At 39.4% G+C, this 19,255-nt stretch overlaps 1 protein-coding gene across 1 annotated transcript in view; it reads right to left on the reverse strand.

The window, feature by feature from the left end:
* LOC139730778 (dedicator of cytokinesis protein 9-like) overlaps positions 1–19,255 on the reverse strand; it is a 136,209-nt gene that overhangs the window by 14,740 nt on the left and 102,214 nt on the right. The window contains exons 37-42 of the mRNA XM_071641640.1: positions 12,611–12,901; positions 11,883–11,949; positions 11,459–11,512; positions 1,227–1,333; positions 664–779; positions 100–237 (exon numbers count right to left, since the gene is read on the reverse strand). Of these exons, the coding sequence (XP_071497741.1) occupies positions 100–237; positions 664–779; positions 1,227–1,333; positions 11,459–11,512; positions 11,883–11,949; positions 12,611–12,901 (773 nt within the window). The remainder of the gene's footprint in view (positions 1–99; positions 238–663; positions 780–1,226; positions 1,334–11,458; positions 11,513–11,882; positions 11,950–12,610; positions 12,902–19,255) is intronic.

Genomic DNA, 19,255 nt, shown 5'->3' on the forward strand with positions numbered 1-19,255 from the left:
TAATCTTCCTTAACCTATTGATTAATTGATAATTTGATTGATCTAACATTCCTTTCCCTATTGATTAATTGATACTCTGATTAATCTAATCTTTCTTACCCTATTGAGGAAGAGACGCAGAGAGCTGAAAACATTCTTGAGAGTCATCTCTGACTGTCCCGTCTGCAGGAAACTGATGAAGATGTCGATCACTTTCCTCATTAGAAGGTTGTTGCCATCAGCACTGTCCATGGCCGCCTGATGTAATGAAAATACAACAATGAAAACATCTTACCATGAGCAAATTTACATAGAAAGAGAAAGGTTCACAGAAGCATAAATGTACTTTACACTGGAAAGAATACATATACACAAAAATGACTTCAATTATTTCAAAGTACTGCATTTGCTTAATTACCACTGAATATTGCACAAAGCATATTCTACAATGTTTCCTCCATGTCTTACTATACATTAGTAAAGGTACATATACATACTGTAACCATATCAATGGCAACATAGCTTTCTAGTTGGTACTTACAAAAAAAGATGTGTATCATGACCTCACAAATACCATTTGGAGCCTATCATATAAGCACATTTCTCATGACATACTGAACTTCAGTGCACATTTTGAAAATCACAGATGAAAGAAATCACAAGTGGCCTAGCCAGTTTTCTCACCTTGAAGTTGGTGCAGTAGAGGCCCAGCACATCCAGTATGACCATACTGGCCTCAGCTGCAAGGTTGGCCTCTTGGGCGATCCGTGGGCTAGCATCATGCTCTGTTAGTGCTGTCACTATGAGTGAAAAACATAAACTTAAAAAGATAATGTCACACAAGTCCATGATTAGCTGCATACTACAAACTTTAACACAACTTGCCAAGAATTTCAATCATGAAGTCATTCTTTAGCCAATCTGAAACAGTAAAAAAGTACTGAAATACAATACTCACAATCTTTTAAAACTCTATGTTTTTGTGAGCATGTCACTCTCATATGTCATTGGACTCTCAAGAATCAATACCTGTAACTTAACCCGTTGAGGACAGACTGAATTTGCAACTACACGCATTTCCCATAAACACCTGCCTGAGTATACTCAGGACTCGTCCTAAACGGGTTAAAATCATTTGTGGATGAGCATTTACAGTCCTGTATAAAGTGGATCCCAATTGTACATCAGTTTAAATGCCATATCCCATTATTCCCAAAACGAAGAGTACTTCTGATAACTCTGCATACCAAGTGGCAGGTCAGGTACTTCCACCAATGATCTTGTCTGGGGTAGTCTCTTGAGGGCCACAGGAAGTGTGCGGCTACGCTCGCTGGAAGATGGTTTTTCACGAAGTCTGCAAAATAGCATCACATGTGCGTGTTCAGTAATGTGTACATGAATTAAAAAAAAGTATTGCCATCAATTCCTCAAGTGGAGAAATAGCGTATCACACATCTATATGATGAACTAGTGTTACTAGATATGTTAAACAGTTAGGACACACTGTAGCACATATCATCTGCTCCAAGAAGCAATGTAAAGACTGCTTTTATACTTGGGACGTCAAGCTTATCTTGAGGGTGGACCTACAAACAAAACTCCTAATTTCTCAAATCTGATAACAGGATTGCAACATTACATGATGTCCTTTTGCATATTAACACAGAATTTCACCAACTCTGCAGACACTCGGCTTCTGATCGAAACTGGGAGCAGATAAATTCAAAGTTCTTTTGAATGAATCATGCAGCCCTCACAGTGCCAATGGTGAAGGATGACAAGTAGAACACACAACACTCTAATTCTCAAGTTCAAATTCACTTCACAATCTAAACCAATTGATATTTGTATGCATAACAAAATATCTGGATGGCATTTTGAGTTTGAGAGTGTTTACATTTTGTGGCAAAACTGGCTGGCATTACAAAATTTGTGCAAAATCAGTAAAATGGCAACTACAAATGATACAGTGTATATCTATTCTTTTGTTTTTACAGACACTGATCATGAAATTACGTAAGAAATCATATCAAGTTCACAGCAAGCTGAACAACAAAACATTATGATGAAATGGATGATAAATGTACACAAAACTGATACCCTCTACCCACTGCACCCTAGGTGTAGAAGTATTCATTGGTACAAGTATCTGTATGAGATGATAAATCAGTGCAGACAAGTACAGTGTATGTAGTCCAGCCTACAAAGTCAGAGACTCCAACTCTCCCGTTTTCGACGGGAGATCTCCCGCCGAAAAGCCAGTTTTGCAAAATCTCCCGTTCTCCCGCTGGAGATTTGATTTCTCCCGCCCTGGCTCTGTGTCTCCCGGTGGAGAGGATTATTGCTGCTATCGTATGTTGAAAAAATAAGCCTTAGATAGCACCAGAGAACATCTAGAACCCTAGGAACTTCGCGCTTCGCACACATCAACTCGGAGTCTCCCGTTTGCTAGGGGTTTCGGGCGGGAGAATCCCCAGATCAGAAGGTGCTTGGGGTTGGAGTCTCTGCAAAGTGTCAATGAATCCTGACAGATATTCCCTGATTACTTCAGTGATGACTGCGTATGTGTGAAGACTTTGCATACCTGAATGCACTAGACCACCCTCAGAAGTCAGATTACAGATTTATATTAGTTAAACATTTGCATGTAATGTATCTTACCATGACCCTGAAAAGTTACCATTTTCGTTTTACATGTTCTTCTGCATGTTTGAATTATGACTAACATGTAAGCAGAGCAAGTTGTTATTAAAGCAAAGTTTTAATATGTCAATCCCACTAAAGCTAAACATTAAATCAATAAATGTCACAAAATAATCTATCAAAAAGTTTGTGCATTTCCGCAAATTTGCAATATCACACATCTTGCAAAGCCTGGAAACTAAGAAGAAAAAAGGGCATCAGCGAGATTTATTAAAAATATATAATATAAGGCTGTACAATGTATGTCCACAGGAAATGTAAGAATATTTGACTATCCTGACATAGCTGAAAGTAAATCAGATGCAGCAGCCAATGCATAGCTAAGTAGATATTGGAAGCCATACCAACAAATGAAACAATCTTCAAATGTGTTGTAGCTTTAAGTGATTATCTTTACACTTCTATCACATTTCTACTTGCCTCAAAAAGTGGCAATGAATGATTTAAAATCTCACAAATTCAATGACATGATGAAGACAAAAGAAATGATGGTAAGAAAAATACCAGTTAACAAGACACTTGTCCTAACTTTGCATACTATCCAGAAAAAAAGGAGCCTTGTTGTAAAATGACAAGTGCATTTTTATAATAGTCGCTGTATTTTGACATTTTTTTTGTTCACAAACAGAGAGACATATAGAGGGAGAGATGGGGTAACTGCAAAATGTGAAACATATGTTACATATGAACAGAAGGCAGCTCACATTGGAAGCTATGACATGAGAGTGAACAATTTAATAAAAATCACTTGTCGGACTTATAATGTCTTTTATTTTTCTTGTTTTACAGAGCAATATAAACTAATGTTCCCTTCTAACATCTATTCAATAAATCCCATACAACACTGATAATGTCAGAGAAAGCACACATTCAATAAAGTGAGGTGTTATTGTCTTATCCCATGTTAGATGTGCAGGTGAAATAAGATGGACAACAGAATGGACACTGTGGGTCAGCAAGCAATATCTTTCTTCTGTCTCTCATTTTCTTTGGCTTTTGATGCTTCCTAAAGCCTTGGTTCTACACAATATCATCCAGGAACAGGTTTGGTTCCCTGGAGGAGAATAAAGTCAAAATGGTTCTCAACCTGTCCTAAATCTACATGCAGACATCAAGGCAACCACAAAGTTACCAGGAGTATAAAGATTTTTCACAGTGAAGTTGAGTTGTAAAGCCTGTAAAATATGCTTCATGAAAAGAGTAAAACCTTGCTGCTACTTCCAGCTGCATGACAGATAAAGTAGGGGTGGGGGCAATACAATGACATTGTGCTCACACTATGCTCTTTGAAAGCTTGTCTGTGGGTAAACATGTTATGATCAGGCAATATTGTAGCTGACATACTGCACATTTGTAACAGATCAATAAATTATCATGCTGCACAGAGGCAGTGAGGAACAGTTGTGGGAGGAGTCAGGGAGGGTCACTTAGGCAAAGGAAAGCAGTGGGAGAAGTCAGGGAGGGTCACAGAGGCAGTGAGGAGTAGTGGGAGGAGTCAGGGAGGGTCACAGAGGCAGTGGGATGCTGTGGGAGGAGTCAGAGAGGGTCACTGAGGCAAAGGAAGGCAGTGGGAGGAGTCAGAGAGGGTCACTGAGGCAAAGGAAGGCAGTGGGAGAAGTCAGGGAGGGTCACAGAGGCAGTGAGGAGTAGTGGGAGGAGTCAGGGAGGGCCACTTAGACAGTGGAATGCTGTGGGAGGAGTCAGAGAGGGTCACTGAGGCAAAGGAAGGCAGTGGGAGGAGTCAGAGAGGGTCACTGAGGCAAAGGAAGGCAGTGAGGAGTAGTGCGAGGAGTCAGGGAGGGCCACTTAGACAATGGGATGCTGTGGGAGGAGTCAGAGAGGGTCACTGAGGCAAAGGAAGGCAGTGGGAGAAGTAAGGGAGGGTCACAGAGGCAGTGAGGAGTAGTGGGAGGAGTCAGGGAGGGCCACTTAGGCAGTGGGATGCTATGGGAGGAGCTGACATACTGCACATTTGTGACAGATCAATAAATTATCATGCTGCACAGAGGCAGTGAGGAACAGTTGTGGGAGGAGTCAGGGAGGGTCACTTAGGCAAAGGAAAGCAGTGGGAGAAGTCAGGGAGGGTCACAGAGGCAGTGAGGAGTAGTGGGAGGAGTCAGGGAGGGTCACAGAGGCAGTGAGATGCGGTGGGAGGAGTCAGAGAGGGTCACTGAGGCAAAGGAAGGCAGTGGGAGGAGTCAGAGAGGGTCACTGAGGCAAAGGAAGGCAGTGGGAGAAGTCAGGGAGGGTCACAGAGGCAGTGAGGAGTAGTGGGAGGAGTCAGGGTGGGCCACTTAGACAGTGGAATGCTGTGGGAGGAGTCAGAGAGGGTCACTGAGGCAAAGGAAGGCAGTGGGAGGAGTCAGAGAGGGTCACTGAGGCAAAGGAAGGCAGTGAGGAGTAGTGGGAGGAGTCAGGGAGGGCCACTCAGACAGTGGGATGCTGTGGGAGGAGTCAGAGAGGGTCACTGAGGCAAAGGAAGGCAGTGGGAGAAGTAAGGGAGGGTCACAGAGGCAGTGAGGAGTAGTGGGAGGAGTCAGGGAGGGCCACTTAGGCAGTGGGATGCTATGGGAGGAGCTGACATACTGCACATTTGTGACAGATCAATAAATTATCATGCTGCACAGAGGCAGTGAGGAACAGTTGTGGGAGGAGTCAGGGAGGGTCACTTAGGCAAAGGAAAGCAGTGGGAGAAGTCAGGGAGGGTCACAGAGGCAGTGAGGAGTAGTGGGAGGAGTCAGGGAGGGTCACAGAGGCAGTGGGATGCTATGGGAGGAGTCAGAGAGGGTCACTGAGGCAAAGGAAGGCAGTGGGAGGAGTCAGAGAGGGTCACTGAGGCAGTGAGGAGTAGTGGGAGGAGTCAGGGAGGGCCGCTTAGACAGTGGGATGCTGTGGGAGGAGTCAGAGAGGGTCACTGAGGCAAAGGAAGGCAGTGGGAGGAGTCAGAGAGGGTCACTGAGGCAAAGGAAGGCAGTGAGGAGTAGTGGGAGGAGTCAGGGAGGGCCACTTAGACAGTGGGATGCTGTGGGAGGAGTCAGAGAGGGTCACTGAGGCAAAGGAAGGCAGTGGGAGAAGTAAGGGAGGGTCACAGAGGCAGTGAGGAGTAGTGGGAGGAGTCAGGGAGGGCCACTTAGGCAGTGGGATGCTGTGGGAGGAGTCAGAGACGGTCACTGAGGCAAAGGAAGGCAGTGGGAGAAGTAAGGAAGGGTCACAGAGGCAGTGAGGAGTAGTGGGAGGAGTCAGGGAGGGCCCCTGACACAGCGAGGAGCAGTGGGAGGAGTCAGGGAGGGTCATTGAGGCAGCGAGGAACAGTGGGAGGAGCCAGGAAGGAGCAGGGGAGGAGCCAGGGAGGATCAGTGGGAGGAGCCAGGGAGGATCACTGACACAGTGAGCAGTGGGAGGAGTCAAGGAGAATCACTGAGGCAGTGGGAAGCAATGGGGAGAGTAAGAGAGGATCACTGAGGCAGTGTGGAGCAGTGGGAGGAGTCGAGAAGGATCACTGAGGCAGTGGGGAGCAGTGGGAGGAGTCAGGGAGGATCACTCGGGCAGTGGGAAGCAGTAGGAAACAGTGGGAGGAGTTGGGGAGGATCACTGTTGAGCAGAGAAAGTAGTGGGAAGGGACAGGCCAACTGTATCAATTACAATTAATGTAGTGATCACAGGAGGCTGAAAGGGGAGAATTCATGGAGACAATCCATAAATAATTGTAAGAAATTTCAGCTACAGCATGGGGGTAAAACAGAATGAAGAAATGTCACTTCTTACAAGTTAAACCAAATAGTTTGACCACATGTTGTCATCCACAGAATATATGGCTATTAATATGTTAATGCCGTAGATATACGCTTACAGAATGAGACTGCATTGACCTGTTCAGGATAATTGATCTTTCACACTAGATCTAATTTCTCTCATGAATTCTGAGAGTTTGTTAAAGTATTAAAGTATTCTTTTAGGGGAAAAGCCATGTGTGGTCATTAATTTATTTCATTACTATTTCCTTTGCATGTCACATCTTGGATCCAAATTTATGTTCATCTTTTGTATAAATCCTTGCCATTAAATAGTTGTCTTGACTGATTATCTGAAACAAAATATGAACCCTGAACCCTGAACTTGATGTTATCAAACAGAAAGAACCACTGATAAAGAGCATGACTATTATATCACACAGCAGTCGGAGTATTGTTAAAACCTGTCTTAACCTGTTCCTTACATATAACAGGTTAAAAAAATGTAGACAAGAGTGTCTGCATACATGGAATGAGTTCATATTTGTGTTATGCTGACCACAAAAATGATATTGATTGAGTCGCTTTCCCTCAAGATCGGTTCTTTTGTAGCATGAAAATTATGTTCATTGTTGGTAAATTTACCCTTTTCCAACAAATAAGTGCACCTGTTTTACTATAAAACTTGTATGAAGATGTATGTAGCAATCAAGGATGGGCTCATTTAGATTGATTTTGACTTTGGCTGACCCCATTCCTGTACCCTTATACAGTACAACAAAAGAGTCTGCAAGCATATCAGCACATACTCTATTCATATCTCATGTCCAATCAAAACTTAGTTGATTGTGTAAAGGGGAAACAAAAACTGCGTATTTTAAACTGCTTTTGCACAGGCAGATCACCAATCTGTCTGTTCTTTGTAGATGGGCAAAAAGAATCTCATTTGGGTGCATTGAAGGCTCTTGGAGAATTGCGGGAGGAACGGGTAAACCAGGTTAAACACAGAACGTGACAGTATCAAGACAGGATAACTGTGGAAGGATGCAACTGGCTAAGAATCAATTTTAGGGCACTATGCAAAGGAGACTACAGGATTAATCAACCAATTTCATGCCAAGAGGAGGATGCAGCCACTGACAGACCAGGGAGAGGAGGCAGAGGAGTCTAACAGGTGGTAGACAAGGAGGCGAGCTGTATCCACAATGCACATCATGCGTAATTGGTATGTCTCTCTGCAGGCTTGCCACATACAAGGTCACAGCACAGAAACTCGCTCTTACCGTCACGTCACGTGGGAGAGGGTCCACCACAAGAACAGGACCGAAGAGAAAGTCATCAGAAGGACCAGAGATAAGGGACAGGCATTGGACAGGGCCATTCAAGCAATTACAGGAAAGGAGGGAATACAGAAGTCATAAAATATAAAGTTCATATTTGTGACAAAATCTCTTTGCAATTTGCTGATCAGCGAGAATGACAAATGCTTGATTCACTATAGGATGGAACAATCCTACGCATGAAGAGGGATAGAGCACATGAATACACCATAGAGACCTGCACACTCATACTACAGCCAGATCAAGGATATAAAATCAACTTCATACATCAGGGTCTAGCCAATGCTTGCTATACACATCATACACACAAAAGATAAATTCTCTCTAGATACATATAGAATGGCTCAAACTTTAGGGAAGGAGAAGACATGACCAGGAAGAAACAGACAAGTACATAGTGTAAATCACTTTGAGCTACCCTTAGAAAAAAAAAAACAAGTGATGCTATATCTCTGGTGAGATACCTCATACAATGTACATACGACTTTTCTGCATAGTCAATATCTTTCCAATCACAGGTGACAGAAGTCAACAACACTGTCTGGGCATATTATCAGTGATCATACACTGATGCACTGTGGCTCAAACAATGAACAATGAACAGAGTGAGATGATGAGGCACTTCACTATTCAACTCTATTCTTATCTATGCTGCTTTCTTAAGAACATTTTTTTTTTCTTTTTTAAAGAATCATGTTTATTTTTAAGCAGTTAGTCTTTAAATTTCATGACTTACAATGAATTTTGAAAGTACATTTACAAACAGCTTTGTCAAAATTGAAATGCCTTAGAATTCAGGACTCAGACACAGGGAGAGCTGGCATGTACATCAGTTGAACAATTGGCTTAATTTTGAGTATTTGATATGATGGAGGTGGCAGCTTCTTTTATTTTGTTTGTACCCTCACAGCATCTTTAATGAAAGAAGAATTAAAAGGAATGCAATACCTGGTCATAAATCACACATTCTAAATTTGACTAGAAGAAAAAAGAAATAATGCAAGTATGAAAACCTAAAATATGCTGTAATGAAGTCAAACATTCTTGTGGTTTTTGTGACAGATGTGTTCATTATGAACTGGTAAATTGTACAACCTGTACTAGAAAGCTTTTGCACACAATGTATTATGTTTTGACACATAAGTTTACATGATGGTATACTGTTCAATAAATAACATGATCAAAGGTACTGCTAAGTTTTTAAAACTTGACTGAAACGAACTCATGCATGACAAACAGAATGACTTCAATGAAGTTTTTTTTTTTTTTTTTTTTTTTTGGGGGGGGGGGGGGGGGAGGGAGGGGTGGCAGGCTTTTTGACTGTAAGCCCAGACTTTGAGACATCCCTACCATCTACACAGATTATAGGTAGAGAATGAAGTGAGAGATATACTTTGACATCACACGTATGCTACACATATAATGACATGCAGGTTGATTTGACTTCTGAATGTACTCATATATACAGTGCACCAAACAATGAATGGTGTGACACTGACGTAGGGACCAATGATGTTATTAGCATTTTTAGAGAGTGAAAAGAACAAGAAAAGACCGGACATACAATGTACCAGACAGAAAGGATGAAATGAATGTACATTAACGGCTAGAAAACACTGTTTTTTTTTAAATTCCACTCCAACTAACACTCATTTAATTATATAACATGTATGTATGTTTAAAACTCACTCCTTTTTTAAGATTAGCAGTGCACACTTTAAGACTTGTTTCTTTGAGAGTAACATTCTGAAAATGTTTTTCAACTAATATTCCCTAATGTCTACTTACATTGTGACAAATTAGAAATGTGACTTCTCTTTCTTGCTTTGTCCATTTCACTGTTGTGGTTATAACTACATTAAGCACTGGATCTAGGTTTTACGAAAATGTATGATTATTAATTGTCCATCAGTTGTCTCAGGTCTAACACAATTAGACAACTAAGCATTTAATTATTTCAAATGTCTGTTATATTCTAGAAAATATCAAGCTAACTTAATCAAAACACACAGATTACATACACACATACATACCTATGTACACACACAAGCACACATATACAAAAATTTTACACCCACATACCTACTTCCTGATATTGTGATTGGATAAAGCAAGTTTAGCCTTTCAATCCTACAAATTTCCACAACATACATACATGTACAGTATGCCATATAAGCCCATCTCTCTATTCCAGTATTCAATTAAAAAAAATTGTCTCAATCATTTTACATGTATACCAAGTATCATGATTTCCTTTTAATGACATAACAAACACAAACTATAGTAGACACACATGCCCTGTGGGGGAACTTGTTGTGCAGACATGATACTATTTACTATAATTCAGAACAGGGAAAAGATGAGTACATCTAGCATGACAAGTTGCATGATTCACCAATTCCTTCAGGTTAGACATCGATAGGACTACTTCTAGCTCTGAAATAATGCCATTCCAGTTTCTGCAACAACACCAGACACAAGGATTCCAGATTTGCTTGCTGCAATTGCATAAATGACCAAACTAATGGAAAGGCCAAAGTCAGGCTAACTAGATTTAAACTGGAGTGACTTACGATCGGTCAACTCGTTCAAATATTGCTTCTTGCAGGAGCCTGCTTCTGGTTTGGACAAACAGGGAGGTAGTGAAATACATAAATCACTCATATCAAAGACTAAAAATGTTGCTATGGCAACTGGTATGCCTCCCCTGTATCACATTATTCTCCCAATAGGTTTACAGCTTCACTTAACAATGTGAGACCACGGTTTCACATAATTGCCAAGAAATTGAAATTATATGTTTTAAACAGTGATGGCACAACCCCAAAATATGACTGCTGAGTAAAATAAACATTCCTTGAACCAAGTTTCATTTGGGTGGCAAAATTGTTTCACTTGACCTTTGACCCCCATAACACAGTCTTTCCCTGCAGAAATCCCTGTGTGGTAATGCATGCATATCAAGTTTAATTTAAGTGTACACACTGAGATATTTTATCAAGGAAAAACTGTAATTACCACATTGAATAAGTACAATTCTAGCATTTTAACCTGAACTTTGACCTTTGATCCCATCACCCAATACTTCCAAAGAGAATCACTGTCAGGCATAACATGTACAGTTGTATGTGTACTATGTTTTATGGAAGATACTTCACGTTATTTTCAGGATAAGAAAAAAAACAGAAGAAGAAATATGAAGCATTTTCACTTGAACCATGACCTTATGGCCCCAAACTTTCTCTAGACAATCTTTGTTTAGTAATACCCGTATACAGTAAGTTTCATGAAAATACCTTTAGGCATTGAAGGAATATGGGGTGGTAATGAAATTTTTGGATCTGACCGTGGCCTTTGACCTTTTGACATTGAGCATGTGTACCAAAAAATTGATAGGCATAGTTTCGTTCACTCATACATACATACATATGCCAATTTTCATTTGGATACCTCACACGGTTCTGAAGTTGCATCATCCACAAAGTCGATTACGGACAGAGGGAAAGACGGACGGAAGGATGGACGGCAGGATGGACGGATGGATGGATGGACAACCCAAAAATATGATGTCTCTAGTGACACTTCATTGCGGAAGCAGTAAAAAGAAGTGAAATACACCATTTTATGACATCAAAGTGATTATGCAATCCAAGGAGAAAATACAAAGTGAACTTAATTTTGAAATAAAAGACTAAATAGACTCACTTGCTGGTCATGATGCTCTTCTTGCCCACATAGCGGAAATGGTGGAGGCAAAGTCTGCAGGAGAAAAGATGGGATGACACTCGGGTAAAATCCACAGGCTGTTTCAAACCACACTAGTAAATTCTGTGTGCATATGAAGAGTCCGCACCATGCATCATTCTTTCAAGGCAAGACAAATGACGCACAGTGAGAACATGTGCAGTCAGATTTAGGTTTACAAGGTCATGAAAAACCTGTAATTTTGTTATTTTTACAGAATGAAAATCTCCAATTGGTTGACTGTATGAAAAGAGCATCCATGTTGTCCAATGAGTAGTTATTCAGTGGATGTAAGTCCATTTAAAACCTGTTTTTTTGTTTTATTTATTAATCTATTTTTTTTTTTGGCGGGGTGGGGTGGGCAGGGACACTAATGTAGACTTACTCCAAGACATCAAAGAGTTTGAGCTGGTCCTCCTCTGAGCCCTGGCTCCACCATCCTAGTAGTACTTCTACAATGTGGGAAGAGAAATACAGCATAAACATGCTTGAAACATATTCACAACAGGAACTTTTTGAATGAGATATTTTTCAACAGCTTGAGAAGCTTAAAAATAAGAATGTCAGAAGCTTAAAAAATACATATGTGAGGTATGCCATATCAATGTAGGTGAAAATGATCTCATCAAAAGCACAAAATTAAGTTCTTAACAGCCCCCTCTCACCAACCAAAAATCCATGCATTGGCACGATATTGCAATCTGCTTTTCAGGAGCTTCCGAACTCTTCCTGCTTTTACCACTGTATTTATTATTTTCTTCTCTTTGATTCATCTTTAAATTGTCTCCAAAAGATAATTTCACAGCAGACAGAACTGGAATAAATTCAACATCAGGGTGGTGTGACAACAGTCATGAATGATGTTTTGCAAAAGCTATGATAGGATCCACATGACAAATGTCATAAGAAGAAGAAAAAAAAAAAGGAAATATGTTCCAATATACTTCTAAAACAAGTAATATACATTGTATATCGATATAAATATCAATATATTTCACTTGAGCTCTTTCTGTGCCAGTGAGTCAAATGTGCATAATTTCACACACAAACCTATGGACAAGAAATAAGTTGGGCACGCAGAGGGAGGGAGGAGGGTTAAAGAAAGGTTCACACCTTCATTGACATTCTTGACTATGTACAGGAAGCAGATGAGTAGGTCTTTGATCTCATGGTCCAGTAGTTTGTCATACATAATAGCCGAAGACTTGGAGCGTGAGTGTGACCGTTGAATGCCACTTTGACCACCATCCACACTAACAGCATCACTGAGAGAACTGTGGGTAGCATTGCCATTGACATGGATCTGACCCATGCTGGAGCTTGTATTGCTACTTAGAGAGCTGCTGGAGCCTGCCCGGTCCTTGTCAGTGAGAGGGCGGGGCGTGGAGATGGAGGGAGTACCGCCTAGCAACCAATCAACAAATGCAGATGAATTGAGAATGTAAGAGATACAGAGTGTATATTCTCTAGTACAACATTTTTCCCAAGATAATAGCAAGTAATGAGACTGACCACCATTTAAATGTTTTAGCATGTTTACCTTCTTCCCTGAAGTATAAGGCTGGAATAATTCAAACATTATTATTATTATGAACTGATGGACCAACGAGTGACACAAAAGATAGTATAAATCAATGGGTTTAGTGAATGCTGAATCTCAACAAAGAAAAAATGAAACAAAGCAAAGCAAAACAAAACAGAAACTTGCACCTTGTTGTTCATGGGGTGCTTGAGTCAAGGCTAAAATATTTTGTTTTGTGTGTACTACTGACAGGAGTGACACAAGTGATTTAATCAAAAATTGAAATAGAGTTTTGAATTCTATCATACAATTTCCATCAATTTGAAATAGGCTTTGTATTATTATGGAGAAAGAATGCTTACAAGTGTATGTATAAAGAATGTTTCCCATTTCATATCCATTGCATCCAATGCATACATAAAGCATACACTGTAAGTGAATACTGCAACACATTGTACACTTGCTGGTATGAGACAATCACAAGCAGGTACAGTACATAGAAAGAAAGGAGGCAAAATTTTTCATCTCTTTAAAAACTTAAACGATCGTAAACTAAAATTGGATCATTTTTTTTTTCTGCTGTTGTCACCTGCACTTATATCAGTCAACCCTTTCCAATGCCAACGATTTGTTTTGAAGCAAGTGCATGTACATATATATGATGCACTGTGAATAGAAATGTTTGTGCTGAGTAAAAGTCACAAAATGAATTTTTTAATGAATATCTGTGCTACATATTATGCTTGAAGAACAAATACTTCTTTTTTTTTCTTTGGCAAAGAGAACATTGATGACAAACATTGTCCCTAAGAGATGTGGATTGAGTGATGGATGATGATTACCCTGTGCCTACCAGGATTGCCTCACAATCCTCCACCCTCCCAAGGAATGTTTCTATCTCCAGGTTCAGTGCTCCCATACCAACCTGCCATGCTGACTTGTAGCTAGTGATCAATTTATGGAGGAAACATGGGAATTTTCCCACCGATTTACAGATAGTGGTCATTATGACTAATGGGGCTAGGTGATACCCACATAAAGGTGGGCTGTGGGCTTCAAACAGGTTGTGTGATTGTAGCAATGGAGGGATCAAGGAATAATTAACACGGAATGCCTCATTTATGGGGATATACACTGTAGCTGGTGTTATATAGTACACATTTTGGAATGGTAAGGACAAAATACAGAAAATAATGAATATGCAAAGAAATGAAGACTAACTGATCAAGCATGCATGCACAGCAATTACAATTACACAGAAATCAACAATGAAAACAGGCACACAGGCAACATGCACTAAACAGCAATGAGCATGCATACAAATAATGTTAACATTGAAACATAAAGGCAAAGGTACACTCTACATTTCATATTCAAACTTGATACAAGTATGTCATACATGTTATTATACTATAGCTCCCATATAGAACAACACAGAATAAGGTCATAAGTTATTGTAGTCCAATCCTCAATTGATACACCACTTGACAATATTTTTGCATCATAAGCATTGGAACTTTGAAAAGAAATGTTCGGAATGAATCAGGGTATTACAATATGGATATTGGAAAAAAAAAACATTCACAAATCTGGAGTACATGGCACACTTATTTCCAGCTCCAGAAAGACCAAGAATGCTGGGAGTGCCTCAGTTAACCAGCACAGAGGGATCATCAACTGTCCTAGTCTTGGTCAAAGGCCCTCATACTGTTGCTTGAGCAAAGAGCCAGATAACCAAGGCTGAGCATGTCCATTGAAAGGCCTTTTGTGATGTGCAAATGTGATTATCAAACACAGACTGGGAGAAAGCCTAACCTGGGCACCAGTCCTACTAAAAGAAAACGTGGATGGGTCTCCAGTGGCCCTCTTGCTGGGGCTTGCCTCTCCCTGGTGACTTGATTCCTTCTTGCATGACTACCTTCTCCTCATGTTCTGCAATTAACCTATTGAGGATGAGTCCCGAGTATACTCGGGCAAGTGTCTATGGGAAATGTAGCAAAATCAGCCCGTCCTCAACGGGATAACACAGCCTTAGACAAAGGCTAAACCTGTCTTGGATAGAGCAGGGTGCTAGCTGGGCTCCAGTGACAGCAGCGAATGTAGTGAACAGACTCAAAATATTCTAATCCTTTCCAGTAGAGTGGGCTCCTGACAAATGTGATATAAATTGCAAGTTGCCAAAAAGCAGCAGAGAAAAATTAGACTTGTGAAATCTGCAAGCTCCTGATGGCAAGCAGGCAAGAAACCCCCCATAGAGCACTGGACTGAATTCATGAATTTTATAAGCTCCAAACTCCAGGCAGTAATGAATGATGAAACTATTCACACCCAAATTGTCCTTTGATACTGTGAGACTTGCTAAAAAAATCCAATGTCAAGCACACATGAAAACCCTTAAATCAAAGCTGGGAGTAGAAATACATCCCTTTTCTTTACAGAGTCGGGTGGGGGGGGGGGGGGGTGAAAATGAATAAAACAGCACATAGCATGGATCTTATTGTCATTCTAGTTTCGTTGTTTTACATTACTTCTTCACATTTGGCCTGGGCCTTGACTAAACTTATGGAAGGTTCAGTGTATCCACCTGCTTCAATATGAATACACCAGACCCAATGCCAGTGCAGTATGTGTAAAACAGTGAGCTCGATATGAATGTGTTTTAAGCTGCAACTTACATGTATGCTAAACCAATGTAGAACAACATCTTGCACAGTCTGCCATTAAATTCAAGGACCAATGTAAATATGGTATTAGGAAAAGAGAGAGAAGGCAGCCTTTTGCTTTTGTTCTTTGGTTTCTTTGTATCTGAAGATCACCAACATCACCTATCAAGAAAAATGCTCCCCCCATTTTTTTAAAGATGAAAAGTTCGGGATGTCACCCATTCGGGAGTGCACCTCATAGATGGGTTTTATGGTACTACAATGTACAGGACAGTCAAAGACCTCCTTATGAGACAAAGCTTAATGATGTGGTCATAGCTGTGTACATAACAGTCCTTGAGGTTCCATTAAACCATGTCATACTTAGAAGTCATCCACATAAGTGAATACTTTCACTGGTCTACTGAATGGCATATTGCAAACTAAGATTATTCTCTTACAAATTGTATTGCACAATGTACAGGTCCTCTGTGTGTGTGTGACATTAGAAGGAAAATTTAAACCAACACACAAGATCTGAAAGGTAACCTAGATGATTATCATTTGTCCATAGGATGTATGCTTGCATAGATTTTGACATACATGTACACTAAAGTAAAATGTACTGTAAAAGCATATTTTACAAATATATATGTCATGTACATACAATGTACATGGATATATATGATAATAAGAGTAATTCCCTTGACATACAGCAAACTTTACTGGATGTTGATGAAGTGAGAGTAAAATCATAAAAAAAGGTCTTGTTTCTTTTTCCACTAAGCTTCCCTCTTTTCTTTCTTTTTTTTTTTTGGTCTGCTTTGTTGGTGGCAAATCTTTGTGTCACCCGCTATTAGCATGCAATAAAATACATGTAGTATATAAGTTACATATATACCAGACTAAACACATGAATAAGTTGACATATGTAGAATGTATGGTTCACAGCATGCATACAGCTAAAATCAAAATAAGAATTCACACACATGATGATTTAATATTGAAATACTGTAACCCTGACTTGATTTCATGGTTTGTAGTTTGCTACGAAGACATTCAAACCATTTCAGTGTGATATTTGCCATACGACAAGTTATGCATTGTTAAATATACCCTCATTAAAAATTGGCAGTAAATAGAAAAATGTAACTATGTAAATGGGTTATACACCATATATGTGTGGGAAGTTGGACATTCCATGTGTAAGAACACAATATGATACATCCATATGACTTGGATATACACATATCGATAATACTTAGTAATGGTTACAGGATTGAAGTTAAAACATGGATGAAAGATAACTTGATAAAAATTGCACCTACATCCATCCACTGATGTATGGATGTATTTCATTCTTGGGAATGAATCAATTTTCTTTGACTCAAGGAGGGAGTAGATCAGAACAAGTACAAACATGAAGCTTTGTGTGAATACCGCAGTGCAGCCATTTGACATCCATGTAAAAAGTCTCTACTCTAGCGATTAATATCACAGGTTATCAGAATCCCATTATCATAATAGGAAATCATTGCCATTGCCACAACCCCATTACTGTAATGAGGAAATTATGGCCATTATCAGAATCCCAATTTTGTTATTTTCATGCCTTGCTAAAACCTCCGTTCCACAGAGATTTTTTTTTTTCTCATTGGTCACTGGTCAGAAGCAAAGTTTGTTGCTTCCAGCCACCAAGTGAAGCCTATGGGATTGTAATCTGATGAATCCAACTTATGATGGTCGACTATCAGGTCAGTGTCAGACAGTCTGACAAGATTGCCCCGTGAGGATCACAGAGTGACATTCCTGTCACTGACCTGATAGTCAACCTACACAAGTCGGATTCATCTTGGCACCATTTCATAAAAGTTGACAGCCCTTACAAGTTTTCAGTCTCTGACAATTTCAGTAAAATCCTTGGTTTTGGTTGGCTGAGAAGCTCTGGTCACTGACTGTTACTATAGTGATTGACAGAGATTGACAACTTGGCAGGGCTGACAACTTTCATGAAACGGTACCCAGACTGCAATCCAATACACTTTGGTGGGTGGCCGCAAGCATCAAACTTTGCTTCCGACGAGTGACCATGAGAACAAATCTGTATGTAATGAGGGCATAAAACAAGACATTCAAGATTGTGCAATAAGAAACCTTATAAGTATATGAACCTTTATGAAAAAGGGAAAAAAGAAGAAGAAGAAAAAACAAACAAACAACATCCAAACTAACACATTTGTTCCACACTGACCTAAACTAACATGTACATGTAATGTGGCCAAGATATTTTTGTTTTCTAACCATAATGCAATGCATTAAAATCTTTGTTTGAAAGTAATACGTGTAGCATGCAAACTAAATTAGTTGCAAGCAGAAGGTTAATGAAGTTTGAAAATGTTGATTTTAGAATGAACAGCTGAAATCTTAATACAGCTTTAATATCAGTGATGCTTTATATGTAACCATAAAACTAAAAATATAAAATTGAATCCAATGACACGGAATGTCAAACAAGTTCAGTGGAATTTAATGTCAATGTACAAAATCAATGATATTGAAATTAGAACTCAAATTTTCTGCATTCATTGCAAAAGAGAAAATAAGGGAGAGAAGCACAAAATAGTTTCTTTTAGATGAAAAGATAGGAGGTATAATAAGATTAAGAAATTTAATCTCTAAATGTGATTTGCTGTTTAATTATTTCAGCAGCTTCAGTAATAACAGTTAAAACGATGGACTGGAATTTTAGTTAACACTCTCATAATATCATTCATTGACTCCACTGAATCTATCTAACTTCATTACGATGAATAATTCATGCAACTGAATTTTATAATTCATTTCATCATTTCATAGGACGTACTCAAGGCTGAGCTCAAGGCAAAGATTCCATATAGGCCTTGTAAAATATAGGCCTAGTATAAAGCAAATTAAGCATAGGGAAACTTGATAGGTTGTGTGTAAAGTCTGTGAGGACAGCTGATTCTGGTAGAGAATAAGTTAGCCAGATAACACAAAGGAGACAGTAACTAATAGCAAACAGATACCTAAAATCTATACTACTAAAGTTTAGAAAACTGCATGAAGTCGTGTCATCACACCATCTTGTGAAAGAATAGATAACAAGAGATTGTGGGTAGCATCAAATCACATGAAACATTTAAGTCCCTTTGAGAAAGTGACTGCAAAAGCTATGATGTGTCATTTTTATCTTCCAACATGTATACTTAAAGCATAGTATCCTAGGAGTAAAATACGACAAGTGCTAATACACTGTAGCAGTCATCTTACACAGAGAACAATTTACTCTCCATCCATGATACCCATACAGTATATTGCTTGCTATGTGATTGCATTTCTTTTTTTGTTTTTTGTTTAGATCACACTTTGATTTATCTGTGCCATGTGTTATGATAAATGACATTAACTTCAGAATTATTTGCAAATAAAATCAAGAAAATTTTATTTTTCTCCTGGTACAAAGTAAATTCCTTAACTTGTAATGACAAGTTTGTCTACTCGAATGTAATTGTACCAGGATGTCTTGTGTTTAATCAGTAGATATGCTACATAAATGCACACTGCTACAAGGTA

Source organism: Diadema antillarum, unplaced genomic scaffold (genome assembly GCF_040938485.1).
Source record: "Diadema antillarum isolate AM-2024a unplaced genomic scaffold, OU_Dant_1.0 seq00000333_RagTag, whole genome shotgun sequence".
NCBI lineage: Eukaryota > Metazoa > Echinodermata > Echinoidea > Diadematoida > Diadematidae > Diadema > Diadema antillarum.